Here is a 22,947-nt window from a genome sequence, read left to right as displayed (position 1 = left end):
TGGGACAGCACAGAGACTGCATCTGTGTTACTCCCGTCCATCTTTGCCTAAGATTCCAGTTTACATCTGCTGCGCGAGTTTAGCTTAGCCAATTTCATCAAGACCGTCATTGTTTGCACCACAGCTTGTATGGATCTTCACAGGCTGGATCTTCACAGGTTTAAATCATGTTTACTGATGTATATTTCTGGAGGACAAAAACATGAATGCCCCCCCCCCCCCCTGCTACTTCAGACTGTAACCTTTCACCTAAACGTCCTATACATGCTTCCCCCAATTTAACCATGGCCCGCTGCACTGTTTTATGCATTAGAAAAGTGTTTGTCAACCCGATCCTCAGGGATCCCAAAACGGTCCACATTTTTGCTCCCCCCGTGCTCAGTCTGGGGGTCCCTGAGGAGAAACATTCCATTTGAAAGACTACAATTTTGTAATTATTAAAAATTACTGTCATGATCACTTCCGTTATATTTAAACTTTTGGGCAATCTGTCGCTCAACCAAATGTGCTGTATTCTATACAATTACATAAATGTTTTGAATCCACTTATGTAATGATGCAATAAAAACCAAAGATGCCATTATTAATGCAAAAGGTCGACATTGATCTTTTCTTTATTTTTGACAAGTTCAAAGCACATAGTCACAACGTTAACTTTGGCACTTCAGTACTTGACACAAAAAAAGGGTACGAGGAGTTGCAATAAGATCACATCTGCGGGGAGCAGCCTACAGAGTGCTCCGTATGACACAAAACACGAAAAAGGAACGTAACGCCATCAATCGACAGATCAGCTGCTGCTAACATCCTAAGTAGTGTGCATCAAGCCGTCTAGTATTAAAGGATTAAAGAAATGATTCTTTGCCATAAGTCACCCTTAGCATCTCGACCCTAGTTAAAAAAGCAATGATCAAATGAATCGGCGATCAGGCTTCATCATCTGAGTTACAACTATACTCTAATGGCAATGTCTAACATCTCAGTCCTGTACTTCACGTTAATCTTTGACATGTAAACTCTGTCATCAATTAAACAAACAAACAAAATAAATAAATAAATAAATGACTGAATGAATGAATAAACGAACGAACGAACGAACAAACAAACAGACATTGTTCATTTACTGCATATGTAACAAATGTTGCAACTACTGTATGAGCCAGAAGCACAAACTCACAGGTACACAAATTACAGTTTCGGGAAATGTATCACAAAGGGAAATTTCCCTTCCATCAATTACATCTTACAAAAGTGAGATCCAGTCTGCAGCCAAAATTGCCTAATGCTAGCTTAACACAGATAAGTAGATTTGGCTAAATGGAACACATGGAGTTATGACCCATGAAGTCAAAGTATTGTGTATGCTTAGGACAATCAAATATGGAAGAAAATGAGAATTATACCATATACTACAACCAATCATACACTGCAAAAAAATGTGTATCATATGTTCACCTCTTATATCATGCATTACTAAATCAATAATCTAAATCAATTATCAAGAATGCATTTTATCAGCTTGTGTCACCAAAAAAAGTCAACACAGTATGCCATATGTCCACTGAAGCAAATGCATCCTGCAAATGCAGCAAAGAAAATGATCTAATCATCTGAACACTGCATAACAGTACAAATATTCAATTACAATTTCTAAAACAGCCAATAAAAAGCCGACCATTTTCTGCTAGAAGACAAACCTTCCTCTGACGTCATCAGAGCACTTGGCGTATTGAAAAAAGCTTTGGAGACCAGATGAGCTCTGTTAATTGTCAGTATTTCGAAATAATGCAGTAGGAATATCTGCGGTATATTTTAAATGATTGTCTTCTGCTATTTTACTATTTAAAACAAGATTACTACATTTTTTTATGATAATAAGTACAAAGACAGAGTCTCCTCGTAAAAACAAGCGAATCCTTCGCTTCCTATGTATTCCTACACCATGAAAACTGTTACATTGTTCTAGCCCAATGCTGACACTCGGTGGTGTTAGAAATCTGGCAACTCCTCGTGTCATAAAATGATAGCTGAGAATACTATTATTTTATTACTTGCATTATTACTTATTATTATTATTATTAGAAAAGAAAACAAATTCCAGTCATAGTATTGATCAGGACAGATATACGATATTACCAAGTTTTGGCATGGGGGGATTTTCTTTACTACAATGACAAAGTAACAATATATAAGCTGTTTGTGACTGAGAAAGGTTTGATGCACATTATCTTAGGTCATGCACCTGCTTTCGTTTGAAGAAAGGGACATTTTAGAAAGCACTCTAAACATTATTTTTTAATTAACTGTATGAAAACGACGTTGTCCAAATCACCAAATTATTTATTTCAAAGCAAAGTAAAAAGCTTAAATTATGCTTAGAGTTCCACGGCAGTACAAGAAACCGGGTAATAAAACAATACTTTGCTTTGAAAAGTAACAAAAAAAAAAAGCCATAATAATACAAAGAATCCACGTAATACTTTCAGTTAAAATTAGGAAATTATTCCTAGTCCTTTTCACTATTAATTTTCAGAAGTGACTAGTATTATCTCCCTTGGGTATGGGAAACAAATGACCAGCAGTCAGATTCAATTTCGCACATTACAATGGTTAGCTAGGCACCCATGTGAGTGAGTTCATTTAATTTCTCACACAAATGTCCTCCTTTTCCAAAAGCATTTCAGTCCAACAAGAAATCGCAGAGTATAAACATGCGTTTGTGCATTTCTACTCTAGGAATGTAAAGCTTCCTATTCCTGATAATACAATGTTTTATGGAAAACAGTATTGCGCAAGAATCAGTAAATAAATGTAAATGAAACACACCATGTGCTAACAGCTTAAAGCATTACTGTTTCTCTTAAGTTGACCTGCTAAACCTGAAACATGGACAAACACAAACATCACATCTCTATTCCATGGTTATCTAAAAGCAAAGCACAAGAAGGTGTCTGCAAAACAGAGCCGTTCCACTAAAGGCCCTAGTTCAACTATAGTTGTCTGCAATCCTTTGGAGTTTAACAATATGAATGTTGACAAGTTTCACATCTTTTCCTAGAACCACTGCATTTAGCCAAAACTTGGATTCTGTTCAACCAACATAAAAATAAAAAATTTAAATATCTACATAATGCTCTCAGTACTTTAGGTCTGCTATATACGCACCACAGGTGAACACATATGATTCCATTCTAGCAACTCTTTCATTCTGGCCAAACAAACAGCAAGATATATAACAGAAAAAAAAAGCTTTTAAAAGTAAGTTAAAAGATTGTCATGAAACTACTTACTAATTACGGCATCTTTAGCACAAACCAAATGCTTACATTTTTTAACGTGAAAAATATATATACCAAATACCTTAGAGGATAACAAATTTCAAGTCTGTTTTAATCAAGCTTAGTCACTGGCACACTCATAATTAGGTATAGGTAGAAAACATTTAATTGATTAATAAAATAACGGACAGTGATGTACAGACTATTTAGCTAATTCTTAAGCCAACATTCAGTATATAGAATACAATGGTGACTTGAACACAGTGGGCATATTTAACTGTGAGAAGGAACTTAGCTAGTATATAATGAATAATATATAATGAACCTAATACTAATAATGTTACGTAGATTAGTAAGATATTGCAGATTTTTGTGGATGTACATGGATTTATTTTTAACTTGGAAAAATTTAACAAGTACTTCCTATGATATCTTCCCTCCTTACATGTTCAGCATTTACTAATGACCCCTATTCGTCATATTTTACAATTTATTCTTTTATTAAACCATCATCACAATTGTTCATTGATCAATCTGACTTTATGCATTTTTTGCAGGAAGAAAATCTCCGGTTTACAATTCAGTGTGATCTTTCATTCTGATTTTCACTTTAATGCACATCTGGTTCCTTTATAAGGAAAAAAACCTAGTAAACAATTTAAATGTGATGTCACATTGTACAACCTGCAGGTTTCAGTATTGTTGTAATGTTAACACTTAGAAAACATCTGACTAACTTTTCCAGGTAACCAGGATTGCCGGTATGGTGAACTGAATCATCAGAGATTCCATCTCCCACCTGAATCCTGAAATCAAATGAAAATTCACATTTCTCAGCAACAGCTCTGTCAAAATCTATATTAATCATTACGATAAGTATGGCTGGTTCCTCGGATATTTACTTTTGAAAAATAAAACATTGGCTTTCATATGCCAAAAAGATATTTTGCAATGAACCCCATCGTCATTATTTTGGACGCTCGAGAATATATGCTCCTCGTACTTATGATGGTGATGTCACCACATAAGTATACGTTTCTCATTTGCTCTTGAAGTTTATGTAAACATGTGCAGCGCAGGGAATGACAAGAAAAATCACTTGAAAGCATAAAGCTCCAGTCAGGATTTTCACACAGGTTCCACATATGCATGTGGTCTAAATGGGAATTCAAAAGACTGGACCCCATGTGTTTTTTTGCTGTTTACACTCGGGGGGGAAAAATCCGATCTGTATAGGTTATGCCAAAAAAATCGCAACTGAGTCACATTAAAACTGGCAGTGTAAACCTAGCCTAAGTAGCATGAAGCATGTCAAACATGAGTAAGATTAAGGCAAAATGAGTAACATTTGAAGTCTTGAAAACTTCAAACTTGAATTTTTCCCCTACCAAACCATGATGAAAATTAGCACTAAAATTTTAATCGCTGCAAACTGAACTTTCGTCATTATCTCCCAAAGGTTCACATGTCACTCATACACACATACACGCCACACCACAAGCGTACTTCCAGTAAAATTCACAAAAGAGCTGTATACATATTAGTTCTAAATGTGGGTAGAAGCTTCAGTCAGGCACATTCTAAACTAGCTTGGTTATTTAGTGTGTGTGTTGCTCTTTCTTATTCGAAAAATGTTAACGCTACAGTAGATTCTGATGGTCTCCCATAAGAGAGTCGCTGAAATTATTCTGCTCTCCAGGCAGCTCACAAACAGCCTATTGCTGGGAATGGCTGGACTCCTCTTTCGCTTTCTCTGCCTCCTTCAGAGCGTTGATGACAGGTAGCCATGGCGACGGCATCTCAGGGATGGTCTTCTTGGCTTGGTTCAAGTGGCTGATGGCTGTGTAGAGGCCTCCTCGTGGGCCCCTCTCCTGTTCCGAGTAGTACATCTCAAGGGCTGCGGGGGTGCAATGCTTGTGCTGGGGAGGGGAAAGGTTTGTTTTGTTTTTTTTTTTTTTGGGGGGGGGGTGTGCATATAGGACATAATGCAATTCACAAAGAGACCTTCAAACTTGTCTGCGCCTGACTGCTACTAAATAAAAGTGAACTAGGATATAACATACACAGGAAATTGCACGAACAAGAAATTGCAAGAAACAGGAAAGCAGGATTACGCTTGTTATATAATATGTGCTGTTTTCTTTGAATATGGTCATATGTAGTCTAAGACAAAATAAATAAGAAACAGGTAGTCTGACCACCATTTAAACAAAGAAAAAAAATACAAATTTAAGTAGATTTTTATCCACTTGTGCTTAACATTTGTATCATATTCGTTTTTAATATTGTGCACAATATTATATGGATCTGGTTGAGTTCATAATCTGCCAACGAATGGGTAAATTGTGAATATTTATCCATATTTGTGCATGTAGGCGTGTGTCGGATATGCATTTCAAACGTTCATTATCTAGTGGCTTGCTTGGATAGAGCTTTGGATTATCATTGGATCATCTAGCAATCAATATTTGTTTAATTTTATAATATTCGGTGATGATAACTTTTAGCCTTACAATGAAACCCAAAATGCATAAAAATCTAAATAATTAAAATATATGAAACATATGTTTTTATCATGTGACAGTTAATTGTTACTGTTCAAAACATACCTCTTATTGTACTTGCTAGAACTTGCTGGAGTTGATAGTATTTGGCTAGTTTAGTATTATTTTATGAAGATATTATGTTCAATAATGTGGGCTTCAGCAAAGAAGCAAAATGCAAAAGCAAGCTGGCTACCCTGTGTGAAACAGCAACAAGCATCCAGTAATTGTCTCTTCTGTGTATCTTATTGAATTTCTATTGGAGCATAGTGCATAACACCATTTCAGTTGTATCTTGCAGGACAGAATATGTCAGATTTAATAACCTCTTTTCAAATCCCAAATCCCAAGGTTTAATAAAGGTGGGTTCCAATATTTTGATTTTTCTATATTTTGTGTTTCATTGTCGGGGGTCAACTGTTTGGTAGATTTCTTTAGCCTGGAATCCCCAGGATTAATATTGCCAGCTGCCATCATGGTGAAATGAATGAAAGTAATTGTTGAAAGACAACCTTAGGGATGCAGTGTAAAAGACAACCTTAAGGATGCAGTGTAAAAGACAACCTTAGGGATGCAGTGTAAAAGATAACCTTAGGTATGCAGTATAAAAGACAACCTTAGGGATGCAGTGTAAAAGACAATCTTAGGGATGCAGTTTGAAAGACAACCTTAGGGATGCAGTGTAAAAGACAACCTTAAGGATGCAGTGATAAATACAACCTTAGGGATGCAGTGTAAAAGACAACCTTAGGGATGCAGTGTAAAAGATAACCTTAGGGATGCAGCGTACAGGTCCTTGTATTACACATGGACTAATTGTGGTTTAAAGGCTTTCCGCTCATGTATTGTTTTCAGTTGAAGTTAAACTTCACACCTGGGACCTTCACCTATCCATGGAGATGACAAAGTAAGGGATGAAATTGCCTTGTTTCATCTACGAATTCAAATATTGAACATGAACAGGCGACAAGACATGGTTCTGTCAGATAGCTATGGTGCCTATCCCACTCTCAATGTGTCAAACTATCTGAAGTCTAATTTACTGTTAGCTTGATACTGCTGTTTATCCCAAGAGGAAAAGACACAGCTACTTTAAAGAGGAAACTACATCAGGGATGCCAACACTTAATATTACGAGTGGCATATTTCTTTTTCATGTTACTAACAATTACTGCTGAATATGCTAACAGCCACTGTACTCCAGACTTCAAAGACAGCAGCACGAGCACTGAAGGATTTTAACGGCAGTTTAGTCACAGCTAGTCTAATTAAAGGCACGCTGATTTCACAAGGCGCATAGTTCTACCAGAAGAAGCCTTGTTTCATTCTTGAGAAAACATTATACTAGCTCAATATGCCTGCATGCCACCCAGAAAGGAAGCTATTCTGATTTAATGATCTAAATATTTCAAATTGACTGCAGTCATTCAGTTACCCTTCTACCTCGAACATTGGCAGATGGGAAGCACTAGATTTTAAAAATGATAAACTAATATCCATCCATCCATCCATTTTCTGAAACCACTTATCCTATTCAGCAGTTTAATATATGCAGTAAGAAATTCTGCCATGACCTCTGTTCTCACATCTTGAGCATTAAACCATATTCTAAAGAATCTAAATGAGAAAATGGCATGGAGATTTCATGTGAAGCCAATGTTCACATTTGGGGTTGAAATCAATTCACTCATTTATGGAAAACACAAATAAGTATAAATACACATCTGTGACTTGCTCTATTAATCAGTGTTTCCCAATCCGTTCCTTGGGAATCCAGTTCTCGGAGACCCACAGACAGTACAGGTTTTTGCTCCCTCCCAGCCCCCTGTAGCAAAAACGTGTATTATCTGTGGGTCCCCGAGAACTGGTTTGGGAAACACTGTTGTATATTGAAGACCACGGCTTAAACGGTTATTTTATAGAAAGTGTTTGATAAAGAGATACCAATAACAAAACAATGAATGGTTCTTCATACTTATTTCATTTGTCAGATCTATACGATCAACACAAGTTGAGCCCAAAAGTGACCAATCAGCACTTTGGCTTTAACTGTGCTGTGTTGGTGGAAAACAGTAAGTGATCTGCTGCACCCACAGCGAACCACATTAAACCCTGATCTTCTTCATTAGGACAGCTAAACACAAACGGCACAGAGGTGGAAAGTTCAGGATCAGAAAGTGGACATCCAGATCAAGCTTTTGTTTCAACCAACCAGCTGAATGGTCTGGATTTATATTTTCTGAGTATGAACTTTCCACCTCATCTCGTTTACATAGAAAACAAACTATAAATGCAGCGGTTTTGCTCTTACCAAAAATCAATAGGGTTTGAACAACTATTTGAAATGAAATCAGCTATGAGTGAGAGGCTTTGCTGGACCTAGACACGGGTAATTTAGGCAGCCTCGGCCTGGGGGTCTGTGGCTGCTGTGGGCCCCTTAGCGTGACAGAAATGCATTGATTTCTGGAATTCCATTGGGAGGGGGTTCCACAAACAATGTTTTGCCTACCCAGGGGTAAAAAAAAAATGCAATCAGATCTGTAGTTTTTCCGTTCCAGATAAAAAGTACATCACACAAACTCAAAGATGAGACTACCTTCATTTTATGTACTTCATTAAATTTACGAGAAACAATTCAGTCAGGATGACGATATAAAATGTGATTATAATTGGCCTGCTGATTTTTTTCCCCAGTTAAATTAAAAATGGAGCTTTGAGCAGTATTTTTTTTATATATTTGTAGATCCTATCACTTTATCAGTCTCTCGTCCTAAATCACTAAGGGTTCAGAGTAATGTTTAAACAAACAAACATCATTTTCAATTTTTAAGAAAGATATTTGATCATAACCTGTTTGATTTCCTATTCAGACAGCAGCCATTTTCTCAGATACTAATTCTATTCTTTTAACTTTACATTTACATTTAATTATCTGGCAGATGCTTTTCTTGAAAGCCGTTTACGGGTTACTGAAAATAATGTGCATGTCAAATAACAGACAAAGGGCATTTAGCCAAGAGCATAATCATTAATTTTTGTACAGCACAACTACAAATGAACAAATTGTACAGCAATATGAGATGCTACTCTACAATAACAACACAACAGTGAAACATGGTGTGGTGAATGAAATGCAGCACACTCATTTAAGATATAATTTGAGATATAATTATCTGCGGCTTTCAATAAGACCTGACCACCCTGAGAAAGATGGACTTGGCAGCCCCACTTAATGTGGTTTCTGTTTGGACTCCCCTGTTGATTCCTGTTCCCATTACCATTGCTATCTAGGTATATAATCAAAGACTGTTCTTGTCAGTTGTACACAGCTGGATTGCATGAAAACCTCTCTCATTCCATTCTTAGTATCTATCCCTACTATGCTTGTGGTCCAAACCCTAATCGTTTTCCATGAACACCACGGTAATTTCCTTTTGGACAGCCATTAATAAGACAACATGATCCTTAATAGTACTTAATAGTACTTCAACCCCTGGAAGTATTTTAGCAGCACCTATTTGCTACTAGTTTACTATTATGTTTTTTTTTTCATGTCTTTTATTTAAAAGTATCCTTTGCCTTTCAAAGAACTTTGAATTGCCAGATATGGTTGGGATCTCTGTACCCAAATACAAATTGATTCAGCATTATAATACCATCAGGATGCCATCAGACCTCATGTCTGTACCAGACCACTTTTCAGCATTCTTCTACTCTTACAAGATTCTACTGTACTTTTACCGCTTGATCTTTGCTTCTCCACACTGTCAGGAAAAGGGTACAGCCCTGGTACAGTTTTGTTTCCCAAGGTACAGGCAACATTAACGTACGCCCAGTGGTACAAAAATGTTCCTCAGTGGCTATTTTTGTACCTTAAAAGGTACATTTACCTACAGCTAGGGTACAATTGGCAGGCCCTTAAGCATACAGCCCCAGTTACAAGTAATTGTACCCTCAAATGTACAAATTGATACTTTTTTCTTGCAGTGTACTGGAAAAATGAGATGTAGGGACTGAACACTAGAGAGTACTTCAACCCCTGGAACTCAAATATTTTCTTGCTAGACAGCACCTATTTGCTACTAGGTTACTATTACTTTTTTTGTCTTTTAATATGATTTTCTGTCTTTTATTTAAAAGTATCCCTTGCCTTTGAAAAAACTTTTAATTGCCTTGCGTCTGAATTGTCCTATATAAATAAACGTGCCTTGCCTACTAGAAACTGAAACAGTATTCATTTTACCTATTGCTCTTTCAACCTTAAAAATGTTATGATAACATTGAAGGTTCTCAGCTGAGTGTAAGTAATAACCACCAGCTCAAAGCACATACTTCATATTAATGTAAATTACTAGAGAACTCCTACATGGAGTCCCTCAAAAATTCCAAAAGTACCCATGCTGGATGGTTTAGAATGAAATAGTGTGTTTTTTTCAGAGTTTATACCATTTCACACTGTCACATAAAGCCTGCCGTGTTCTTGAGGTGGCCTACCTTGTAAACAAATCCTTCTGGGCAGCTGAGTTGGTCATACCACAAAGCCTTGTACATCACCAAGAGGAGCAGACAAGCAAGGAACGCCATGGTGACGAGGACAAGTCCGGTAAGCTGAGAGCGGGGAACAGGTAGACACTGTAGGTAAACAGACAGCTAGCTATGTATCACAGAAAATAGTGCTAGCTACCAGAAGTTAGCGTTTCACTGTTCACCTTGACTTTCTCAGACACCTCGCTGTAAAGGTTTATATTCAGTTTCTTGATGCTGGGAACATGCAACTTTTTTTTCTTCTTTTGTTGCAGCTGGTACTCGGTTGTTGTTTTCACAATGACCTGAGGAAGAATACAGTCACTACTATTTTTAAGAGGGCAGCAAAGGTGACAAGTATGTAGGGGAAATACGTGAAAAAATGCACATATGACGGTTCTTCAAAAAATTTCAGCCCATACAGGCAGTTTAATATTTTCATACAGGCAAAAATATGATGAAAAGGAGAGTATTGTACTTATATGGCTCATTGTCGCTCATGGCAGTTTTACTTTTACAAAATTGTCCTGAGGGTAGAAGGAAAAATGATTGGCTTAGAGAGATAACCAATCAGATTGCAGAGGAGGTGGGACTAAACAACTAAAAGAGGTGGGGCCAACCAATCATATGTCTTCATTTTTCCTTCTGACCTCAGAACATTTTTAAATAAGTTATTGTCCACCGTGCTCAGTTTGTGGGAAGTGAGGAAAGACACTAGTTCATAATGGAGGGCCTGCTACCTTGTCGGGAAATGGCTGCTGAAGCTGAGTCACATCCAGGGGCGTCATCAGTGGGATGTTATCAAAGCCATCTTCCACACACGGCTCCTTCTCCAGCTTCTCAGCCAGATTGCTCCCCAGCTTCACCATATCTGCCTGTCAGGTCTGTGTGGAAAAGCAGCACGAGAGGCAGTATGTCGTATGCGGCTGGTTTGACAGCTCGAGGGAACTCCTGATGGCAGCCTTTGATTTCCTTTCCAATAACGAAAAAAAAAAAAAAAAAAAAACTCAGACTGAGGTGGACAGGAGGAACTTTGGGGGGGGGGGGGGGGGGATGGGGGGCGCATACCGATGACATTCATAAATAACAATAATATCACAGATTGCAAACTATAGCTCTTCTAGGCTGGAAGGCTAACTTTAGGAAGGAAAAGTATTCAGGAAGTAAAACCAGGGAAAATACCTATAATGCAAGAAGAGAAACACAAACCAGGATAAATGCTTTGCAAGCTGCTCATTAGTGGGTTGTGAATTAACAAAAATGCTCTGACTCTTAACTGAAACATACCCTAAGCTGCAATATATCTTTAAGCATTTAAGCACCATCCATGCCGAGTGTTTAAGGAAGGTCTCAACCATCTGAACTGCCGGTCTAATCACAACTCTCACAATGTAGGAGAGAATTTAAAAAGAAAAAACAACTAGTACCAATAACTTAAATAACATTCCACAGAACAATTACTACAACTGACCACAATTTAATTTTTCACACAAATGTAATTTTAGATCACTGACAGGCAGGAAAAATGCACAATTAAACAGATTATTACAGGAACACTAGCGATTCCTGGATAAGTGTTCCCATGGGTTCGCCTACATAGGCCAGACAGCAAGTTTTATAAAACATGCATTAGTGAACACTATGGTAAACTAATAGCAGAGATCTACAGCCCTCTTTGTCCATGCATAAATTAACATTGCCTCTTTAACCTATTCTGGGGCCAAATAGGTAGGAAGCCTTGCGAAAGATATGGCACATCAGAACTTAATTAGTTTAAGGAAGGGCTTACTGAATTTACATTAGACCTACATAATATTTGAGAATGAATGGTTTTATGGCATATTATATTTGCAGGCAAAGTGTGGATCTTCTGCATGATTCTGTTATTTTTAGTTCACAACAAAATTTGACTGAATACAATACCACTGTCATATTTTTACTGGATTTATTTATTTTAAATGGTGTATTGTTTATTCATGAAGCGTGCTTCCATTATCCATTTTCTCACCATGTTGTAAAGGTTAAAGAGACCACATTGTAAGATTCAGTCAACAAACACATCAGAATGTGGAGAGATGTTTTGCTAGGCCCTGCCAAGCCATGACTGAGCATGTACAGTATCACCACCTCCTCTCCTAGCATTACAAGATTAATCACCACAGAACACTAACAACATTAAGATCCACTGTGCCTCATGCGCGTGGACACATGGTAACATGACAGCAGAGGCTCGGCATTAGATTTCACTCATATTTGCAAAGAAAAGCATCGCGGCTTGCGGGACGAAGGACTTGAAGGCAGGCGTTAGGCAAAAAGCAGGGAAAGAAATGATACTGCAAGGAATCAAAACGAGAAGGCGAGCAGCGGGATGGACACAGCGGACAGGAGGAGCGACGTCAATGATCAAACTGGGGCTGACGAGACAAACGGGTACTTAAATACAAAGGCGAATGAGGGTTAACAAGCAACAGGTGTGACTCATCAGGGCCACATGAGGGTGGAGACAAGGGGGTCAGGCTGGATGTAACAAAAAGTACCAGGCCCTGTGCACTGATGCGTTACTTTAACTGCAGATATTCTCTTGTGAATAGCATATGTAAGTAGATTTTTTTTTTCTCCCAATGAAAATTCCTAAATACAAAGAAACAATCTGGCATCTATCCTCTAAGACCAACAGTATATCTGCCATCTGAAGTCGTCTCCCTTTCTCCTAATATCTATCAATTGTTATAAAATGGACATAAGCTTCAGTTTTCCAGTAAGATGTTTAAAGTTAATGTGCAAAAAAATTATTATAGGATTTTTAAAAGCGTTTTTATAATTTACAAACATATGTTGAGCAAAAAGAAAAAAAAAAACTTTGGTTTTACAGTTATTGCAAGCACCATAATCAGACGATGTTATCTGTATTGGTAAAAAGCAACAAGGCTAAGAAAACACCTCACTTATCCCAGCATATGCATGCATTTATGTTCATTTGTTTATCTGACATTCAAAAATAGAAACAAAACTACACAATGGAAATGAATGTGTATCCTTGGGAAAAGGTGTAAATGATGTGTGGAGGTTTTGCAAATAGTACTCGGGGGTGGTGTGTTTTAAATACATATATTCTGGTGTTGCTTGTACAATATAACACTTGTATATTTCCTGCCTATATAAATAAAATGCTGCATATATCTCTTGGTATTATTGTTTTGTATACAAAAAATGACAAGATATAAAAATATGTATTACTCATTCTCACTCACCTATTTTTGTTTTATTTTTCTTAATGGCAACATAATCATAAATTATCCAATTGGGCCATACCCAAATAAAATGACAACTGCATTTTATTTGTTGATTGCGTATTTCCATTTCTACTGGGCAATTATGATCCTTATAACACAAAGATAGATGTACAGCTTGCAGACAGCTCTCATACAGCTTGCACTCATTTCTAAAGGCTCTGTTAGCCACAGAAGGATGTAAAAAATACTGCAGATCTCAGTAGCTTCAGTTTACTAGGGTATCATAAGACATTTTAGCATGAGATTATTAAGACTTCTATCTCTGTATAAAATCTGTGTTATTCGCTTGGTTGATGATTAAATATCGGTATTAAAAATCTTTAATGTAGCTTATTGCACCAAAAAAGATTTTAGACGAATCGTGCAAATAGAATAACGGATATACCACAAACAAAAGCCATTAAAAAAGAAAAACCTTACTGTACACTCGGAATTAAGATTATGACATGCATTCAGAATACCATCAGATGGACTTAGGGATAATCAATGGCAAGGCAAAACAAGCAGCAGAAATTTTATCCTCAGCCTTTCTCTGTAGAGATAAAACGCTTTATAAGTAACGATGCTTCCTGTGTCTCGAGGCACAACGACATGCGTAGGCATCAGTGCTTGTGAGAAATATCGAGGATGGCCAGCTTTATATTTGTGAAAAGGAATGTCTATGATTATAGATCTGCCTGTACCTTTTTGCTTTTGAAAGCAAGCTTTCATAGTGAAGGTCTATACACAATATCACACGTCTTAAGCTGTTCATTACACCACTGGACCACAAAGAGAGCAGTTCTGCGTGGAAAGCTTGCCTTCGCAGCCGATTCAGGGCCTTATTTCTGATAGATTACTGTTAGTCATACCATTAAATTCTAATGGGTTTAAAACTCCACAACCGATGCAAGAAAAACAATACCTAAGGCTCTCCACGTAGTGCAGGAGGAAAAGGACTTAAGCTCTGCTCCTTAAAAGGCGTAGAAAAATGTAGCACAAAAATCCTTCTTCATGCCTGCATATTATTCTTTTCATATTTCGTAAAATATAATTTGGTAAAGGATTACAATTAAGACAAACTAGAAAAAAAAACAATATTTTACTTATATTTTTATGTTTCTAGACAAAATATATGCATACTTTAATATATAGTATTTATGGAACAACTTAGTAGTTAATGTAACATTCAGTATACAAAATCACTGTTAGCGTAATTCTATTACTGTCAATGTAGTTACATATATATGGGCAGGGAAACGGATTTGGTGCCAGTGTTATGCCTACCTGATGTCAGCTCTACAGAAACAGATTTTAAATACCGGTTTTGTAGTCCCTACATTTCCATACATTTACATAAATGTACAATATTTTTAAGGAACATGCTTTTACAAGTTTGAACTAGTAACTGTTTTAAAAATAACTTTAAAATAAATGACATGCCAAAGCACAAATCATGCATTTATGTCTATTATATACCTTCGCATGTGGAATGTTATTTAAGTTAATTTATTGTTCCATAAATTAAACATTCTCTGCAGCTGGAAAAGGGTTCTGGACAAGTGCATTTTAATTCATGTTATAATGCAGGAGAAACATTTAAATGCATTTAGCTAATGTTCTAATAAAACATTTATTTATCTGTTGTCTATGGGTTTTGCTTCTTTTGATAAGGGGGAAACACGCTGAGAATGAGACGCACTCCCATGACACAATTACACCACCATTGCAATATCGCCGGCTCTTGGTCACACACTTTTGCCCATGCTACAGAGTTATATATTTGTTTCTAAATAAGATTATAGTGAATAGTATAGTAAAGAAAGATAGAAAGTATAGTAAGTATAGGTAAAGTAATAGTTTATTTGAAACTGGCTCCTGGCTTTCTGCAAGGCTGTACTGGATCAGTGATTATAGAAAATAGATGGAGACACTAAGTAATTGTCACAGCTGATTAACAGACCTCCTGTCGACTGGTTTCCCTAATCCTGCAGGTCTGTATCTTACCAGAACAGTATATATCTACATTTCTTTAAGGTTATCTCCATTCAAATGGCTGGCACAAAATTATTATTATGATTCAGACATAATTATGAACCACAATAAACCTGAAATAAATGCATTTTTTTCTGATAATAAAAAATTTATATGAATTATGAGGCAAACAGCTGAGCAAAGTGCTGTAATATGTCCCACACCGCAGACCAATGTGCTGTTTACACAGTAGCTAGTAAGTCAACTGCTAACATCCTCCAAGGGTCAATGAAGTTTGAGCGACGCAGGCTTATAAACGAAAGGCCTTTGTCTTGCATTGGATGCATGAAAACATTAAAAACAAAAACAAACAAAAAAGAAAACTGGGGCATGCACACCACCTTTGGTAAAAGCCTGAGCTTCTATGACAAAGCAGATTCATTAGAATGCAAAAACGAGTACTTAAATGTAAATTAATCCATTGCCTAAGTGAGAATTATGAGGCAGGAGCACTTTCTGAAGGTCCAATGTTAAAATTTGCGGCATGACTTCATAAAACTATACTTCCATGACATTTGGGATACTCTTCTGCAGTAGGGTGAAACTGAACGTTGTAAACAAACTTAAAAAAGTCATGTCCACTGTGAAATGTTAGACGTTAGTTTGTTTTACTTTTGCACTGTATCTTCTGATAATTATGCCCTCATTCGGATGTAAGCAACAATGTATTCAAAATTAGGAGAGACATTATGGTGAAACTTAAATAAATGGTTAAGCAGACGCAAAATCCTAGCTGTTGAGATCTTCAGACCTCAATCCAATTGAGCCCTTATGGTTGGCACTTAAAGAACCAAAGGAAAAACAAGAAATATGCTGGAGCCGTATAAAATCCCAATGGAACACTCAATAATTCGTAAGGAATACGTGCAAACTGTTAAAGCTCTACAGGAAGCCATTTCCTTTTTTAATCAAAACAGAAGGTGGATCTACAAAGTACAGGCTGCAGGGATGTGGATAATTTAGATGTGTACCTCATTACTGACTGCAAGCAAAGCATTTTCTAGAGTCAGTTCTTCTCTGGATGAAACTAAAATGTTACGCAGCCACTTTTGATTGCTTGATAATCATAATTTGATCGGTTTCATGGGTACTCTTGATATTAATGTGGCATAACACTCAATAAAATCCTTGACCTTTGCCTAAAAATGTTTACAATAGATCAACGTACCAGTGTCATCATAGTCAAAACACGTGGTCAATTATTTTCACCATGACTTTGAAAAGATGTTTGTCATTATAATCTAAATCTTTATTGAACCAAAGAAATTAACCAAAAGAACAAGGTTATCTTTACATTTTCTCCATCAGTAAAACCTATTTAGGATTATAATTATTAGTATTCCTGAATAGGGTAAGCATTTGGAAGATGCAAGCATAACTAACATATCAGTCATCGCTCTCACTTAAGGAAAGACAAAAAACATCTACTTTTTTTGGTTTACTTGCTTAACAGCAGCATAAATAAAAAGCCATTTTACATTGCCATCGTCCTTCAACATGACACTCAAAACGTTCTATATAAATTAGATCTGGTTCTTATTTAGGTAATATTGCCACAAAGAGACAGACAAAATTACTGTCAAATCTTTCTGAGGTCTGCAGTTGTCTGTTTCACTTTGCTTATATCCTATGATATTAAAAAGAGTGGCTTAATGTTTTTTTTTTAATCTAAATCGACTTGCAGTTGTTAACCTCTTTAAAAAAAGCTGGCAATCTTACTGGAGAAATTCAATGGAAATCACTCGTTCAAAGGTCCATCAACGGGGCCTGGATGAACAACGTTCACGTTACAATTTGACCTTAAATAGAATCCAACATTCTTTCCTAGTACTGCAAAAACATTAATGTGTTCCTGCAAGCAGATGCCTTTTTTCCACAGACCCGCCAGCACACAACGAAGCTGCATTTAATTTACCAGCGTGACACTTCAGTGTTTCTGTTGGATGGACATATAAGGTGTTCAGGTCGTCATACTTAAAAATTTGGGTTGGAATTCAGTCGTTTTAGACTCATTAGTTCAATAATATCCTGTTATTGCGACCGCTTAAGTAATTAGCCGATCCCTTTGGCAGAAAGATCTGAAGACACTCTGCATCCAATCGCCATCCCCCACTTGTGCGCTTTGGGAGCGAGGTGTGGGTACAATTAGTCACTTCAAATTGGCAATGTCGAAACAAACCGGGTGCAGTCATCTACAACTCTTGGACAGCCGACTTTGCGGAGACAGATCGCTGCTCATACTCTGGGCATTCTCCATACACTATGAGGACCAAGACTGCATCTTTCAATTACAGCTTTCAATCAGGTCTCCTTAGAGTCTGTGGCCTTCTTCTGCTTTCCATTAGTTATATTATGTCCTTCATAATTTAAGTGATATGGTGATGCCGTACCAGGCATCAGTAATATGTACTTTACACGGCACTCCCTGAATTTTAAAAATGCTTATAAATATGAAATTTATTTCAATGTACAGTATACATTTGACACATAATGCTTTAATGTGCCATAGCTAACGTATATTTAAGTTCCACTTGCATGCTACGGATGAAAATCCTGCATGTACCGAATAAGTTTCGATAATAGTGAGAATTATATGATTAATACCGCATTGTCAAATTACCAATTAATTATAAGGATATCGCCTAGGATTCCATTTCCCATATTCGTTTAAATCAGAAAAGCATTCATATTCATATACCAAATATCACGTAAGTCACCAAGAAAGCTGCATTTATTGATTTTCTGCAGTATTACATCAACAAAGTGAACATCTGAGGAAATAAAGTAAATGACCTAGTACGAAAAGCTAAACGTGGGACGAGTGTGAGCTGTGAAAGGTCGCCTAACATCTCGACATCTGAACGCTCCATTCTGTGCACAAAGACCGGCAGCGTGGTCTTTGTCTTACACTGAAGATCCGCATGGGCGGCTGCCACTACTTCACCGATTCCTTACAAGCAATGCTTATTCCGATATCTTTTACTACAGAAAAGCTGCGATGTCAATAAAATTCCATTTTAGACCAACACCAAGCCAGATTTACTGCCGCATAACGAATTGCCCCAGTAATAGCCTCCGTATAGGTTATATGACTCTCCCGATTATCTAACGGTATTATTTTAATATAAATGTAGTTTACCGTATCTCTTTCGAACCGTTTAAGCCCACGTTAATAATATATATGTACGACAAGTAATGCAGCAGATACGTGCAAAATATACCTGACCACCCCATGAATTTCTCTCCACCTCATGCACATTGATGTATATGACGTTTGATCGGGCTTGGTGTTAAATTAATTGCACACGTAAAACCTCTACGCCCACTGAATTTAAACAATGTTGCACATATACACAGACTGAACGATAACTTACTTTGTCGCCTGCTGGTAAAAAATGTGGCAGAGATTCACCCCAGGTACTAGTGCGGACAGCACAGAGGCAGACTGGTCGAGACTGGTTACCTTGGTGATGTTATCCTCAGCGTGCGCTTGCACGCTCGCTCTCCACCCCGGGAAGTTATCATACAGAATGCCTGTCTCCTCCGAATTGCCATAAGAAACCAGAGACAAGGACCATTACTGATTCTATTAATGAAATCGCACGATCTCCCCTGCATTAAATTCTCATCGTATTGTGCACGCGCATTTATATGGCCAAAATGGGAAAGGTGAACGTTTCCTACGTTTATTCCCATACACCATAAATACATTTTTCCATACTACGTGGACCTGTTACTGTTATGTACAGAACATTTTACAGATATATGCTTTTGTTGTATAGTGTGATAACGAGGTCATGCACCAGTGAAAACCACCAAAACCACACGCGTTTCACTTGTTTCACTTCTTTTTGCAGCCCTTTCCCAATACAGTAATAAATATTTTTGACTATTACAATTTAAATGAATTTAAAAACTTAGTAGTCACAGATCATGGCTAAACATTCAAGGAAAATATATAACTATCCATCCATCCATCCATCCACCCACCCATCCATCCATCCATCTATCCATCCATCCATCCATCCATCCATCCATCCATCCATACATCCATCCATCCATCCTACCACTTATCCTGGGCAGGGTCCCTTTCATGATCGCATAACATATATTAAGAATTAAATTATCCTTGCCCTTATACTAGATAAATAGTAGATACAGTAAGCAGCTACAGTATGGATGAATACATGGATTATTTAAAATGTTAAAATATAAAATAAATAAAATAAAAGCTGTATCTGATCCCACTGAGTTTCTACAAAAATATCAATATTCCACTATATATTATGATTGAAATGCAGGATGGTAAAAATTCAACTACAAATTTAATAATATTACAAGTACTTTAGGCATTAAAAGTATATTTAGAGTAATATTTATAAAGAATTGAATACTGATGATTTCCCAGATCTTTTTCACTAAGGTTTCCACAGTCCTGGTTTTGGGTAAGTTTCTATTCATATTTTTACCATTAATTTCTATGGGAAAACCCTAATCCCAACGCTTTACATTAACTGCACCTTTATAATGTTTTTATATTGCATTCATAAAACGTTCAGTACACATTCATACTATATTCATTACGTATTCATTAAACATTCATAGACATCATGCACCTTCATAATGCATTCATAATGCATTCATAGAACATTCATAAGCAGCATGCATGTATACCTTAACATCCTAGCATCCCTTAACAGCTGTAATATACATTATAATAACAAACATTATAAATGTATAATCATGTAATATTTGTTATTATTAATGTATATTAAAGCTGTTAAGGGATGTTAGGGTGCTAAGGTGTACTTGCATGCTGCTCATGAATGTTCTACGAATGCATTATGAATGCATTATGAAGGTGCACTTAATGTAAAGCGTTACCGACAACCTTAACCCCTGCACAGTCCTAACTTTAACCATAATAAACCAAATAAAAAAGACTTTCCACATATTTAGGTTTCTTATTGCAGTTACGGATTTTTACAGAGCAAAAGGTGATCCCCATATATCGAAAAGGTGGTCCCCACAATGTCAAAATAGCATGTTTTTATCGCATTGTGAGCACATTTGGTCCTTACAATGCAATATATACATGACCCCCCCCACACACACACACACACACAACAACTCACCGAAAGCTAGCGCTGCTATGAAAAGCAAAGCTGCATTCATTGACAATAAAGGCTAATTAAGCAGTGGTGCTGGACTGGGCAGTGAAAGGTCAAAAGGATGTTTAATACAGAAAAGTAAACAGAACAACTAAAAGACAACATTAATGGCTTTCCAATTAAGATGACACATCACCTCGCATTAAGACATACATGTGTTTACAATCATATCTGAAAAACATTACTACATATCATCAAAGATGTCAGAGCTACCATTAATCAGAGAAAGTGTTTTGACCTGGTGGTGTAAATGTTAACATTTCCTCTGTATTTTAAGGAATGAATACAGATTTATCTGCTTGGCTAAGCCACATACATATTATATTCTTATACAGTCACTTAATGTAGCTAACACTGAATCCAAAAACACGAACATGTATACATTGGCTTGACACTGTGTAAGTAACAGCAGTGGCATTTCATAACTTGGTTAGTAAATTGTTAGGAAGCTTTGTGGCTGCATGACTAACAGAACAGCATTTATATGACAAGGCTTTCAAACCTTTTAAGATGGTGATGGTGATATATTGCACTTTTGTATAATTCAGATGCAGAAAATGGTGGCCCACTGTACATGTTGCATGCTACATTTTTTAAACATACAGAATTCTAAATTGACAGCGTTTCAGTTCATTTCATTAAAAAATCTGTGAAATTTCATTGCTATTATAGACTCCAAACCAATTAATTCATGTATAAAGATTTTTGAAAGGACAAGCAGACAATACAAATAGAATCAGGGTTTCCTGTGGCCTCACATGACCAATGATACAAGTTTACCAACTAAAATTGCAGTAACAGTAATGGCAGTAATTGTACGTGAGTGTGAAATAGTGTGACACTCATGCCAAAATAGAAGAAAAATACTTTATATTTCAAAGTATAGAAAAATAAGTAAATTAACAAAAATGAAAGTTCTTGGCTTATAAATGACAATCTGCGACATACATGCGATGCTAATAATGTTATCAAAATTTTACTTCTGTCAAAGCTCTGAATACTTAAGAATCCTATGGACAAAAAAAAAAAAACAGTATTATAGAAGGAATGTTCTACTTATCAATAGAATTTTTTAACCAACTGGCTGAATGAAACAAATGTAACTTAACAGTAGAAGAGAAAAAAAATGGAACCACTATTTAAAAATACAAAAATTAAATATAGATAAGAAAATTGATGCCGGAAAAGGAAATAAAGCTAAGTATATATTCACTTGATGAATAATATTATTTCTTTTACGATGATGCTAATAATACTCTTTATTAGTGCTTGCACTCCTAAGAGGTACCCAGAGCTAAATCTACTGAACCACACTGGCATCTGCTTGTAAATCATAGTTTTATGAATGGAGATGCTACTGGAGATGCTCCAAAAACCGACAAAGTCGCAGATCCTTGTCACTAAAGGTGAAGAAAAAGCACCGTCAATCAAACCAACCAAGTATAGGCCATTATGCAGAACTTCTGTTTAACATCACAAAGCTGTCATCTCTTACAAATGGATGTGGTAGCAATGCAACACCTAACAAATCCACACTTATGAATGAGAACAGGAGTCTGATTAATTCAAATTAAATTAAAAAGCAAGGATAGTGTACATAACTGCGTGACATTGCCGTTAGAAAAATGCATATCGAAAAGAATTATGAAAAAACACAAGTTTCCTAATGAACACAAACACTTTACATACTAAAAACCTTAATATCCTATTATCAGGTAAATATTTTGTAATGCTCTATGTAATAGAACGTCACCAAACTTTATATTTAGCCTTCTTTCTGTGACTGGTGTCTTATTAACATTTTATGTGTTACAACAAAGATACGTGTATTATGTAGAGCTGCACCATAATGTACAGTGGTAAAACTCAAGCATGTGCCTAATGTTCAGTAATAATAACTCTACTACTTTATGTGTCTGTGAATTGTACAGTAAAAAACAATAATACAACAAAACCTGATGATGCAAAACACTACAGTAGTATGTGCACACGTGTGATCATACTACTTACATCTATACACATGTTCACTCAGCTAACAGGAAACAGAAACACGTGGTACTTCAAAGAAGATCAATATTATGCCATTTCATTAGTGATTATTCATACAGTTACTATGAACTTTCAA

The 22,947-nt window shown here is 36.5% G+C and overlaps 1 protein-coding gene across 2 annotated transcripts; it reads right to left on the bottom strand.

The window, feature by feature from the left end:
* Positions 1-596: 596 nt before the first annotated feature.
* On the bottom strand, positions 597-19,242 carry caly (calcyon neuron-specific vesicular protein). 2 transcript variants are annotated; one of them, XM_048988192.1, is made up of 5 exons: positions 19,026-19,242; positions 11,086-11,317; positions 10,531-10,650; positions 10,316-10,429; positions 597-5,197 (listed from the first exon to the last, which is right to left on the bottom strand). In XM_048988192.1, exons 2-5 carry the CDS (start codon positions 11,212-11,214, stop codon positions 4,994-4,996), a joined length of 567 nt encoding a protein of 188 aa, XP_048844149.1. In that variant the 5' UTR covers positions 11,215-11,317; positions 19,026-19,242; the 3' UTR covers positions 597-4,993. The 2 variants fall into 2 exon arrangements, with proteins under 2 accessions (XP_048844149.1, XP_048844148.1); XM_048988191.1 differs by having other exon boundaries at positions 11,086-11,229; positions 19,026-19,239.
* Positions 19,243-22,947: the final 3,705 nt, after the last annotated feature.

Source organism: Brienomyrus brachyistius, chromosome 20 (genome assembly GCF_023856365.1).
Source record: "Brienomyrus brachyistius isolate T26 chromosome 20, BBRACH_0.4, whole genome shotgun sequence".
Lineage (NCBI taxonomy): Eukaryota > Metazoa > Chordata > Actinopteri > Osteoglossiformes > Mormyridae > Brienomyrus > Brienomyrus brachyistius.
The sequence above is the reverse complement of the archived record's forward strand: the minus strand, read 5'-3'. Positions and strand labels throughout refer to the sequence as shown.